The 13,143-nt window shown below is 33.6% G+C and overlaps 1 protein-coding gene across 4 annotated transcripts; it reads right to left on the bottom strand.

Moving 5' to 3' along the window:
• Positions 1–1,548: 1,548 nt before the first annotated feature.
• On the bottom strand, positions 1,549–9,741 carry LOC120091796 (telomere repeat-binding factor 1). Of its 4 annotated transcripts, none has more exons than XM_039049920.1 (8): positions 9,499–9,741; positions 8,447–8,644; positions 8,066–8,280; positions 5,450–5,542; positions 5,149–5,233; positions 3,931–4,014; positions 2,896–3,237; positions 1,549–2,003 (listed from the first exon to the last, which is right to left on the bottom strand). In XM_039049920.1, the coding sequence occupies exons 2-8, from the start codon at positions 8,594–8,596 to the stop codon at positions 1,989–1,991; spliced, it is 984 nt and encodes a 327-aa protein (XP_038905848.1). In that variant the 5' UTR covers positions 8,597–8,644; positions 9,499–9,741; the 3' UTR covers positions 1,549–1,988. The 4 variants fall into 4 exon arrangements, with proteins under 4 accessions (XP_038905848.1, XP_038905850.1, XP_038905849.1 ...); XM_039049922.1 differs by having other exon boundaries at positions 5,462–5,542; XM_039049921.1 differs by lacking the exon at positions 9,499–9,741 and adding an exon at positions 8,913–9,028.
• Positions 9,742–13,143: the final 3,402 nt, after the last annotated feature.

Raw genomic sequence — 13,143 nt, 5'->3', positions numbered from 1 at the left:
GCACTTTTCATACTACAGACATTGGATATAACCAGTCAACAATGTAATGACCCTTCACAAATTGCTCGTAAGTACAGTTGGGCTAAAATTACCATTTTGCCCATGTAGTTTCATCTAACTCCTTAAGTACCACCTGAACACTCTAATAAACAATAAGTCATAGTCCAATTATGACCAAGTCCCTCTCGGGCCAAGAGATGGTGTAGCCACTAAAGAAACTCGTTCTAAAGAGATCCATGAGTGGAAACGGATCGTCCAAATTCTATTTAGATTGAAAACACGAATTTACAGTAAACATACAGTTTATGCATTCTAATTAAAATTACAACATGCTTTTTAAACAAGAAATAGGGTTCAAAAGATTATACCTTTGAAGAACACTTCTTCTCAAAAAAAACCCTTGAGCTGTCACGAATTCTACAACACAACAACGCTGAAGACTCTCTTCAAAAAATACATGAACCAAAATATGAAGACACCACCCTTGGAACCTTCAGTATACTCGAGGTGAGAACGCAGGAGTTGTGGGCTCTGACTATTTTGGTTAGGAGGGAGTTTGTGAGTTTGGAGGAGGAAGAAGATTGAAGAAGAACTCTATTGCATAGCCAAATCTTCTCAATCGTGTAGTAAAAAACTCTATCGTATAGGTTCTCCTATTTTTGTGTAGTGTACTACGCTTTAGGAAAAAGAAAACCAATTTCTTTTTATTCCTTTTGCTATAAAAAACCAATAACCACCCACTAAAGTGATTGGAGAGAAAATAGGATTATTATTCAAAATAAGAAATAATATAAATAAATATGATAACCAACTTATTATATTATATTTATAACCTATAGTTTTAATATCGCATCATATACAATATAAACTATAGTTATTTTTCTCTATTTTATGACATTTAATATAAATCATATCTGAATAATTTATTTAGATATGAACAACTATGAATCTCATTTATAGAAAATATATCTGAATCACATTAAAAAAATTTATTCCTCCAATTAAACTATAATGTATCAAATACATTATATCAATTATATCATATATAATTAAATTAATTTAATTATATCATATATAATTAAATTCTTTCTTATTAATTTGAAGAATTTAAATTAACCCAAAAACTGATTCTGAATTAAATTCTTTTGAACTAAGACATCATAGACATGTAGTTTGAAAGGATATTATGGAAAGACAAGCAAACGAAAAGATGGCTCCCTCAAACGGGTGAATATTTCGTACTATCTTCGTTTACTGTGTCAAAAAGTACAGATTAATTTATAAGATAAATAAAGTATGATACTATGGAGTATTAGAAATTTATCCAGCTCAAGACCCAAAACAAGAGTCCCCTATCCATTCCCAATTATTTTGTGAATTAGTTCTTAGTCTTTGGACTTCTAAACCAATATAAACCTTATCGTTACATTTGACTGAACAACCAAAATAAAAAGTAGTCACTTTCTAAACATCGATGTTGATACTTTAATGGCAAATCGAATAATTTCCCATACAAACATGAAAATCGAGAAGTGGAAAAGTATGGTCTTTGTGGTTGCCAAAACGTGAAATTAAAATGAAATTGGGACCCCCCTTGAAACTTTGGTCTTTTTTTTTTTTTTTTTTGTCAAAACCCCATCTATTTCTCTATCTTTTTTCCTTGTTTACATTAATACAACTCCAAAGTTTCAGACTAATAGAAATAAACAATGGCAATAATTCATTAACATCAGAGAGCATAGATAAAATGCCCACATATTTCCTACACTACAAGCAATGAACATTTTTACATACAACTAACTATAAACCCACAGAATTTTCCTATTCTTCTTCTAGTCAGATATGACCCTGTTCCTCGAGTTGCCCAAAAACCAATTGAAGATGGTGGGGGAGAGGTTGCTTATAATGCTAATCGATAGTGAGCGTGGAACACGTTGATCCATTTAAGAACAGCTCCATAACTCTTCTAAATCAGTTTTTGCTTTCCATCAAACCCGAATCATCTGTTAACAAATACCAAAAGAAATGTGCATTTAAGATTAGAGTTTTTGAGATGTTTGTTAACAAAAAACTCAGTCACATAATAATGATGAAGCAAAAGTAGAGCTTAAATGACAACAATGCTGGTTGAGAGAATCCCGGACCAATACAGGTAGGAAACTAAGGGTATAAGGTTATTAGTTAAGGAGTTTGTCAGCAGAAAACACGGCTTACACAAGCAGATGAAAGCAAGTATTGAGTATACTAAAGAGGCCTCAATAGAACTTGGCATATATTCCTTCCCTAGATACCAAAGGTTCAGATCTCCAAACACCGACATTTGTTGTACTAAAAATAAAATAAAATAAACAACTTCCTCAGGAATACAATTTCCAAGCTCTCAGTGAAGAGAGAATACCACTTCAATTGAATCAAGTCCTGTACCTCTAATCCTCCAATATATGGTATTTGTAATTTCAGCCAAGGAAATTCTTTATGTGTGAAAGCGATTCTATATTCGCTAATAAAATAACCTAATTTGTTTCTGAGACTACCTCAATTAATAAAGAATAAAGATGATGTGGATCCTATCAATTGTCACATCCCTCTGGACAATCATGATAAACGGATCAAACTTAATGACTAATAAATCCAATGGAATTAACAAACAAAGAAGTAGATACTAATGCAACTTTTTTCTTTTTAATCATGATCAATTCGCCTGACTCTACAACATTTGGGTGTCAAAGAAACTCGTAAGATATTAAATCCTAGGTAGGAGGTGACCATGGATTGAACCTATGACCTCTTAGTCCTTTGTCAAAGTCATGTCCCATATTTACTACTACGCCAACTCATGATGGTTGATACTAATGCAACTTCAACGTGATAAATAATATAATAATAGAGTTTTACCATCTTCGGGAGATTTCTTCCTTTCAGTGTCTTCATTGCAGCTTCTGCAAATGATTGGGCTGCTTCTGCATCAGCCTCAGCTGCCTCGGCTTCCCTTGCTGCCTCTTCGGCTTCCGCTATTGCTACTTCTGCTTCTGCAACTGCTCGAGCAGCAGCTGCCGCTGCCTCTTGGGAAGTCATGGTCCTCATCTTGGCTAATTCGAGATCGATCTGAGCTTTCGAAAGAATACACATTTCATCCTTGTCAGCTCTTGTAGAAGCTCTTTGCTGGTCGTCCAACAATAACATAGAGCTCCTCCTCTCTGAAGGCCCCGCTGGAGGAAGCCTATATTTTCGTTTAACCTGGACAAATAGAAACTCCACTTAAACCCTGAAAACCTTGAGAAGGGGTGATATTTTTGGTCTATCAATAGAATACAATAAGAAAGAACTGAATCGACCCATCAAAGGAGGTCAAACAGGTAATTGAGATTAACATTTTTCCTAAGCTAACATCTAGACTGAGCGATTATTGTTCAGTTTAAATTTTCCATCATAACACCGGAAGTTGGGCTTTACCTGATATTATGCTTCCAGGTCAAATTAAATACAACACCGTTTTATCCTTGGAAGTATGAGAACCATTTCCGAAAAATTTTCAAGCACATAAAAGATCTAAGATTTTAATTACACAAGAAGGATCTCAAAGAATGAACTGAGTGGGAAGTAATGGCAGCAAACTTGGTAACGTTATATAACCAAGGAAAATAAGAGGGAAGGAAGCCAATAATCCAATTATCTTCCCAGAATTAGATATGATTCTCTTTCTCCAGAGAATGATGGTGGATTTCTCGGCAAATTGTTTCACAACACTATTATAGTCACATGGGAGTATAATGCTGAAACTAAAGCATTCCACAAGAAACGATATTATTATTATTTTGAGAAATCAACAACGGAAAAAGAATAAATAGCTCTAGTGAGTCAAAGTAACATAAAGGAGTTTTCCCCTCTTTTCTTTCAAGAAATTAACAATGAAATTTTAGATTTGCTTACCTTGACCAGTTTACGACTAGCTGTTAAGAACTTCAATTTTGATGATAACAACCTCTTGAAGTCGGGAGGTGCCCAGTATTGATCCTATTTACAGAAGAAAATAAAAAGGAACTCAACAAAAGCAGCAATTACAACGGACTAGGATAGCATAGCAACTATACAGAGCTCAAATTGGGGAAGAAAAGGTGCAGCACAGATATGAAACCTTACTGAAAGACAGTTCAATTCCAGGAAAAATAGTTATAATAGGAAAGATCTTCACAGAAGGGAACCAAATAGTCGTTCTAATTGATCAAGTCTACTTAAGAAAGGAAAGATTAGGGAAAATAGAGCGAAAATTTACAAAGGAAAGCCCCTCCAAAAAGCAAAGGGGTTGTGTCGAACTTCTCAAATGGACAAAAATGATTAAAAGAGTGTAAATACAAAAAGAATAGGGTGAAGAGCTTGAAGAGAAGGCAACAAATACTACAACATCCACTGCCACAAGTGTTCCAGAACGTTACAAGACATTGTACCAAAATTTCTGGCAAATGTTTGATGTCACTTGAATCAATCAGTTATTGGGAGACTAACAACTCGTTGAATTAAATAAACCGATAAAAAGGGCTTGTGAATCACACAGGATTCTGAATAATCAATAAAACTGCTCCTATCAATGTTAGTCCAACAATTAATAATTACCAATGGATAGAAGTCTCTTTTTGCCACTTGCTTTCAGAGAGGGGGATGTGCACTAGTACCATTATAAATATAAATACATAATAAAAGAATGCCAGTATGGAAGTGCATCAAACGATTATAAAATAATTCCAAAAGCGTCAGCCAAGATAAATACTAACAAATGCATTTTTTTTCCAATTAATGACGACTCTTTGCGTTAACTAGAATGAAAAAATAACATTCAAACTGCAGGCAAAAAAAAACAACCTAGCCTCAAGTATTTTGCCGCACTGACCACTTTAAATTCTTGACTGCTATTTTTGTTCTCAACACAAGTCAATAATGATTAAATAGATTAAAATTAAAAAAACATAAAATATAAAACACTGTAACTACTTATTTTAATACAGAAAAAAGAAATCTCAATACGTAAGAGACCGAAATCAAAAGGTATAACCAAACGAACATCTCACTTCATTTTCTCCTTGAATTGATGAGAAATTGATGAAAGAGCTTCAACACAAGTCCAATTTCTTTATTTAGAGAAAGGAAAACTACCTCTATATATGAGGTAATCTTTGTCTTATTAGAACCACCAGGCTCCCTGAGGGAAGTAATCGCCTCAATTATAAGATTGTCTAACCTGAAAAATAATAAATAAACAAATTAAACCTTTATTGGCTACCAAATGTATATCACATAAATACATATTTCAGATGTTAAAATATATTACGTCTTTCTCGAAGTGAATAGTTGCATTTCCTACCAGTAAATCATTGGTTTTTTTTTTTTTTTTTTTTTTTAATATTGTATATTCTATGTTGCAGTTATTTCAAACTAAAATGTTGTGGAATTTGACCTTTTTTCCCACCTATGACAATCATATCTTGCATCTCTTTCTATTCTTTCTACTTCTTTTTCTTCTTCTTCTTCTTCCTCCTCCTCTTCCTTTCTGTTCAAAGTGGGAATAAGATACATTTGTTCAGAAAAGAAAAGAAAGAAATAAGCCAGGAAGATTAGATTTCTTCTTGCAGCTAGCAGCCATAGCTCTTTTGATTTTTAAAATAACTTCCACTTCACACTTAAGAGAAATCCCATGAAGGAATCTAGATTTCAGAAATAATAATAATAATAAATATATAAATAAATTTTCATTAAATATATAATATAGATATCTGATAAGGACAAGGATTATTCGTGGGTGAGGGGGTGAGGGGGAAGAATAACGTGATAATGATGCAAACTAATGCCAACCTCAAGAACCCATATTATATTCTAGAGGTAAAATTGTGATGAAGTCCCTAAGCTTAAATCACTCAATAATTTGGAAATAACAAAAGTGATTAGAAAATCTAATTGAACAGCTAAAACAATGTTCAATTTTATTTACTGAAAACCAACGGAGAAGGTAAATCTCTCATGTTCTGTTAGTTCACAATTTAAAAGCAAAAAGTGCTTACCATTAAACAAGCAGGAATTTTCTGTTTAGAATTTTTGGTCTGTTCCATAGGCATTTCATTGTGGAATAAGGGGATAGGAGGCTTTTTCACAAGGTAGAAAGTGAAATTTGTAGTTTTACATTTATTGCCTTTTATCGCTTCAAATTAAGCTCTCCCGTACTACACCTGTCTCTTATACACATCTAGATGTGTATAAGAGACAGATCCTCAAGAACCCATATTATATTCTAGAGGTAAAATTGTGATGAAGTCCCTAAGCTTAAATCACCCAATAATTTGGAAATAACAAAAGTGATTAGAAAATCTAATTGAACAGCTAAAACAATGTTCAATTTTATTAACTGAAAACCAACGGAGAAGGTAAATCTCTCATGTTCTGTTAGTTCACAATTTAAAAGCAAAAAGTGCTTACCATTAAACAAGCAGGAATTTTCTATTTAGAATTTTTGGTCTGTTCCATAGGCATTTCATTGTGGAATAAGGGGATAGGAGCCATAGCTCTTTTGATTTTTAAAATAACTTCCACTTCACACTTAAGAGAAATGCCATGAAGGAATCTAGATTTCAGAAATAATAATAATAATAATATATAAATAAATTTTCATTAATATATATATAGATATCTGATAAGGACAAGGATTTTTGTGGGTGAGGGGGTGAGGGGGAAGAATAACGTGATAATGATGCAAACTAATGCCAACCTCAAGAACCCATATTATATTCTAGAGGTAAAATTGTGATGAAGTCCCTAAGCTTAAATCACTCAATAATTTGGAAATAACAAAAGTGATTAGAAAATCTAATTGAACAGCTAAAAACAATGTTCAATTTTATTTACTGCAAACCAACGGAGAAGGTAAATCTCTCATGTTCTGTTAGTTCACAATTTAAAAGCAAAAAGTGCTTACCATTAAACAAGCAGGAATTTTCTGTTTAGAATTTTTGGTCTGTTCCATAGGCATTTCATTGTGGAATAAGGGGATAGGAGGCTTTTTCACAAGGTAGAAAGTGAAATTTGTAGTTTTACATTTATTGCCTTTTATCGCTTCAAATTAAGCTCTCCCGTACTACTCTCTTGCTACAGTTCATGCTAATTTGAAATCCATTTTGCAACCCCTGGCTTTGAGGCTTTGGATTGGGTGATATTTTATCCCATTCTTCTAGTATTACATCTCAATTGATATAATTTTCATTTCTTATCAAAATATTTCTAGATTACTTCTTTGAATCAGCTAATGGTTTAACCCCCAATTTAAATATGTAAGCTTCCAACTACAACAAGATTTCAAGCCTGGTTTAACTTGTAACATAGAGAGTGCTGGTGGAGGTTATTAATCAGGCAGAGCAAGATTAGTTCTGTTTGCAATACTCTTGGTTTTCTTCAAAAAGTAGAAACAAAAATTCCTTCTAGACAAGGTGGAGTGCTGAATAGCATGTTTGAGCACATGCTACCCAGCACTCATCACAATATAACTGTTGAGTGCTGAGTAGGTGGAAAATTATCAGAATTTATAGTTGCTATGTTTGAGCACATGCTACTCAGCACTCATCACAATATATGCTGAAGGAGCTTTATCAAAATGATATAGACAATTAGAAGTTCAGTTGCCAATCTTACTGACAAAAACCTCAAATCAAGATACACCTAGGTTGAACAGATGGTCTGAGGAATAGGACCAAATCCATGACAAATCCATCACTTAAGATTGGATCATCCAATAGAATATTCAATAAACCAGTCCCACACTCTACCAAAATCAGGGCTCTATTATCAAGTAACCTTAGCATAGCTCAATGATTCAATTAATTAACACATTGTCCTAAAGATCAAATGTTCAAATCCCACCTTGATATTGTTGAACTCAAAAGACCTATATGGCCATATCTATTAAGTTAAGTGGGAAAACAAAAAACAAAGTGTTCTAGAAAAAGAACAAATACAAAATAACAAAATCCTGTCCACAGGACAAGAACTAAGAAAAAAGGAATGAAAAATGATAAAAGATTTGACCAACCTTACATTAGATCGCTTTGGACCAGTTATCTGCTTGATATCCAAGGAAAGAGAAACAGACTTAGCTTCTGGCAATTCGTCTTCACTTTGGACAGCAACACTTTGAGCCACAGTGTTCTCATCCTTTTTAGGAGCATGTAATCTCTTAAGAGCCAACCTGGCCTTCTCTCGGGATCCCCAGCCATTGGCCATGACACTCATATTCCTCCATTTGTCCTTTTTAAATATTGACGACATGAATCAATCTATCTTTCAATATAAATTTCTTGGCAAAACAATTCCTCTTTCAACGCATAAGAAGAAATACCAGAAGTTTTACATAAAAAAGTTTTCTGGTCTTCTGGAATAGCAAGCTCAAGACTACTAAAACATTATTATTTACCTTGAGATCAACATTTGAACGAAGATACAGTACACTGCTGAATTCAGGATCCTTAAGTATCGTTCGCCACTTTCCTGCTCCATGCTTAACAACTCCAGCCTTCAGGGCTGCTTCTTCTTCACTAGTCCATTTCTGCTTCGGAGCACCCATTAAAGGCAGCAGAAAGAAGGCTCACTCCCACGGCCAACTAGTTTTTTTCTTTTCACATAAAAAAATATTCATTCAGAAAATAAAAGGAACAGATTTGTTTACATATTCAAAACCTACCAATGTCAAATGTGAAGATTAACTAACTACTTCGCATCAAAGTTAAATATAACACGAATTGGAAAAAGAAAACATCCAAAACCTAGCCAAAATCTCAAATTCTCAACTATATATATATATATATATATATATATATATATATATACAAGAAACTAAAAGACCAACATAAGCATAAGTCAACAGATTAAGGCACAAGAACCTCCACCAAAAGGGTCAGGTTCAAATCCCCACCCGGAAAAGTAGTTGAACTAAAAAGAGAACTTCTTAGATGATAAGAAATCTATCTCCGTTTAAGCCAAAGCAGAAGGAAGTATAGTATTTCCTAGAGTTCATAGGGTCAAAACCACATTTAATAAGAAGGAACATCGGTTCAAACGGACTGACCACGACGCCATTGAATGGTCAAATCTTCAAATTGATAAGGAACGAAGACTACCACTTCATTCGCATTCCGGATAATCCAATTCTGCCATAACCTTAACCCTCCATTTCAATCCATTTGATATAATTTCCAATGTCAAGTTTAACCTTTCGTCTTCAACAATTACAATACGTCAATACCCATATCGAAACGAATCAAATTCAATTCAAAAGGAAAAAAGAAAAAAAAAATGGTAAGGGCAAACCCTATTCTCCAAATAAAGTCATTTGATCCAGTGAGCAGGTAATGTTAAATTTACAGAACCCTATTGTTACAATTTCAACATGCTTGTTACGATATTGGAGATTGGAAACGATAAAATCAAACCAAAAAATTTCAAATGCGAAGGAGAAACATAAAATACCTCAGTTATGCAAAGGGAATAGTGGAATGAGTTAGGTTTTTGGAGGCTGGAACATTCAAAATTCCGTTGAAAATTGAAGCATAGGTGGAAAAATTCGCCCTCTCTGAATACTGATTCTCTCTATCGCTCGTTGAGATTTATACATTTATATATTTTTCCTGAGGCTCCTTAATATTTTTCCAGGAAAACCAATTTTATCAGGCACGGATTCAGCTGCCAGCCGGAATCGTTGTCTTGGTCTTCAAACTTTTTTTCTTTTTCTTTTTCTTTTTCTTTTTTTAAAAAATTTTTTTTTTTAATATCTCTTAAAAAGTAAATAAAGAAAGAAAGAAAAAAAAATTAAAATGCTCTTTTTCAATTTTTTTTAGAAAAAAAAATATCTTTTTCGTCACTAAATTTTTAGGAATAAGTGTTATTGGTTCCTGAAGTTTTAAATTGACTATTTTAATTCCTAAATTTTTAAGAATAAGTTTAAAAAGTCTCTTCCCACTAATAAAATAGTTAAAATTAACATATTTTTTGAGTAGATTTTTTACGGTGATGTGACTTGCTTATTAAGCTTAGTGGGGCTTTGATGATAAATCTCAAAATTTTATTAATAATATTTTCCAGAATAAAAAATCTTCTAACTCCAAATTAACACGAAAAATTTCACAAAATGACCCAACTCTAAAAAAAAAATCTATGGATGACCTCTTCCTAAAAATTTATCTATGATTGATCTTTTGCCCATGTGAAATACCAGTTCTACTCTCAACCTAAAAAACTCTTCAAACCTTGCTACGAAGCATCATTCACCCTGCTTTTTCGCTTACATCTTCTCTCACTATGCAATTTTGGCTCTCGTACCTAATTCGTCGTCTCCCATCTTCATTCGAGCGTTTGGCCACCTTCTCACTAGTCGTTTGTACACATTTTCTACCGATATCGATCTCTAAAAGGTATGTGACTCTTCTCCTTGAATGCATGTTGATATTCGTTTAGGGTTCATAAAGGGTTCGCACCTACCATTTGTTAAACGATCTCTCAACTTTTGTTAAATGATTGTGTATTTATTTCTAAGAGATCGCTTAGATAATCCTAGGCAAGCATTTAGTATTCTTTAAACGATCGATTAGAGAAACGTAAACGATCATTTAGAAAAAAAATGTGTGATCGTTTAGTGGTGTTTACACGATCGTTTAAGTATTTGTAATGCAATTGTTTAGTTGTTAGTTACAAGATCATTTAGGTATTTATAATACAATCATTTAATTGTTTGTTAAATGATCATTTATGTATTTGTAATGCGATCATTTAGTTGTTTATTACGCGATCATTTAGGTATTTGTAATGTGATCGTTTAGTTGTTCGTTACATGATTGTTTAATTGTTTGTTGTCCGATCATTTTGTTTTATGTTAAGCGATCATTTAGTTATTTGTTATGCGATTGTTTAGTTTTTATTATGTGATCGTTTACTTATTATGGTAATGTATGCGTTTGTTACAGGTTGCAGATGGCCATCCCTGCTGATAAATATTTCCCTGCTACAGTTTCTTGCCAAGTCCACAAAACTACATCCATTATTAAGAATAAGTTGATAGAATAGCAAATGAGAATGTTTAAGACAACGGTTTTTGGTCCACTGTTGGACGTAGATCTTGTATTTAATTGACAAATTTTTCACCATTTTTTGTTGAGAGAGGTAACAGATGCGAATCCAGACGTTATATCATTCAACATACTGGGGAAGAAGGTAACATTCTCCAAGATGATTTTAATATGATAATTGGGTTGTGATCGACCAAGGAAATTGTAGAAAGAGAAATAAATGGTGAGAGACTGCGATAAATCATTCTTGGATCGAAGGACCCAAATGATAAGGATAGTTCTTGCAAGGACATGGAGAATGCATTCGAGAAGTTCATTTTTACAAACTATGAAGATGTCGTCAAGGTTTCATTGGCATTATTCATTAAAACGATGATGGTTGGAAAAGACAAGAAAACCCAATTTGATGTGAAAACATTTGGGATTGTTGATGACCCTGAAGTCTTTACACACTATGACTCGTTATCCGTCTTTTCCAAACGTATCTTGAATAGCATGAAGACTATCATGTGTTGGAAGAAGGAGGCACGTGAGACAAAGAAAGCAGAAATGCTCATCGTGCCTCATATTATTGTATAAAGGGATTTTTACTTACGTTCCAAGTATGTACTTTCGTTTCTATTTCACTTTAATTTGTGTGTTAATATTGTATGTGTAATAAAAGCTCCTATATTATAGGTTTGGGCTTACAAAATTTTATATGCGTCAAGTAAGTTCATAGCCACTAAAGTCAGCAAGGCTGCAATTCCTAGAATTCTTAGATGGACTTGTTCTCATGATCCATCTTATAAATCATTGAGTAAGAATGTGTTTTAGTTCAAAAAAGTAAGTAACCGATCGCTTAGTAATTATTGGCATCTATCATAGTTTCGTGCATTCTGACTTACTCATTTGCTTATGTACAGACTATTGTTTTTACGAGACTTTTATCGAGAGTAGAGAAGATAAGGTACAAGGAGGACCGGTTGGAAGGAAGAAGAAGTGAGGAGATGATCCATGATGTCAAAGGAAGAAGGATTGTGGAGGTTGAGGAGGTTGAAGGGCATGATCACTCTTTGGATACCTATGAGTCCTTTAGGGGGCACGATGGGTTGGACCAACATGTTGGGGAGCAAGAAAACCCTCCATCCAATGAACCCCATGTTGGTGAGCAAGGTCAGCATGTAACTAAGCATCATGTCATAGAGTCCAAATCATGTAGGCCAATTCAAACTAACCAGGAGAAGGGTAGGAGGGGACAAGATGAATTGTTAAACACGCCACATAAGTCCTCCAAACATCGTCATTCCAAATCATACAAAATTCTTAGGGAGGAAATTAAAAAAGTTCGAAAAGATTTAGCAAAGACTACCATGGTTAGTCAGATGGGTGAATACCTTTACTGTCTAGCATCATCTAATGGGCCAGCAGCTAAACGAAATAAAGTTGCTAGTCCAGCATTTACATGGGGTATGTATGCATATAATCATAAATGATCGTCTATAAAATCCTAAAGATTGTTTGGATAATCTTGAACGATCGTGTAGATATTTATAAATGATCGTGTAGAAAATATTAAATGGTTGTGTAGAATATCTTAAACAATGTGTAGAATATCTTAAACAATGTGTAGAATATCTTAAACGATCGTGTAGAATATCTTAAACGATCATATAGAATATCTTCTTTACTTGTATGTTTTGTGTGATTTGTTCAGGATAACAATGAAGGGACTCCTTAAGTGAAATGATGACGATAATGATGATGATGGTGGTAATAATGAACGGACTCACAATGATGATGATGATAATAATAATAATGAAGGAACCCCCCACAATGAGTAGTCCAAATGTATCAGTGATCAATGTATGGCTATTGAGCAGAATACGATAGAAGCAACAGTCGACGAAAGACTTGAACTCCCCATAAAATGATTCAATCTTAGGAGCCACTTCGATTTGGATCCAACCAATGTTATGGAGAGTGCAACTAAAAAAGAAGCCATTAAAATGAAAATCGACCATTTTATGAATTAATCATCTTAACATTGAAATCAAGGTAAGTCCATTATTAT

Source organism: Benincasa hispida, chromosome 11 (assembly GCF_009727055.1).
Source record: "Benincasa hispida cultivar B227 chromosome 11, ASM972705v1, whole genome shotgun sequence".
Taxonomy (NCBI): Eukaryota; Viridiplantae; Streptophyta; class Magnoliopsida; order Cucurbitales; family Cucurbitaceae; genus Benincasa; species Benincasa hispida.
Note: the sequence above shows the minus strand (reverse complement) of the source record. Positions and strands in the feature narration are given on the sequence as shown.

Excerpts from the sequence above, each read along its gene's own strand:
- LOC120091796 (XM_039049920.1), bottom strand. The coding sequence starts at position 8,596 with ATGGGTGCTCCGAAGCAGAAATGGACTAGTGAAGAAGAAGCAGCCCTG. Across the intron at positions 5,543-8,065 it reads CCAAAGCGATCTAATGTAAG|AAAGGAAGAGGAGGAGGAAG; the intron begins GTTGGTCAAATC and ends CACTTTGAACAG. Across the intron at positions 4,015-5,148 it reads AGATTACCTCATATATAGAG|GATCAATACTGGGCACCTCC; the intron begins GTAGTTTTCCTT and ends TTCTGTAAATAG.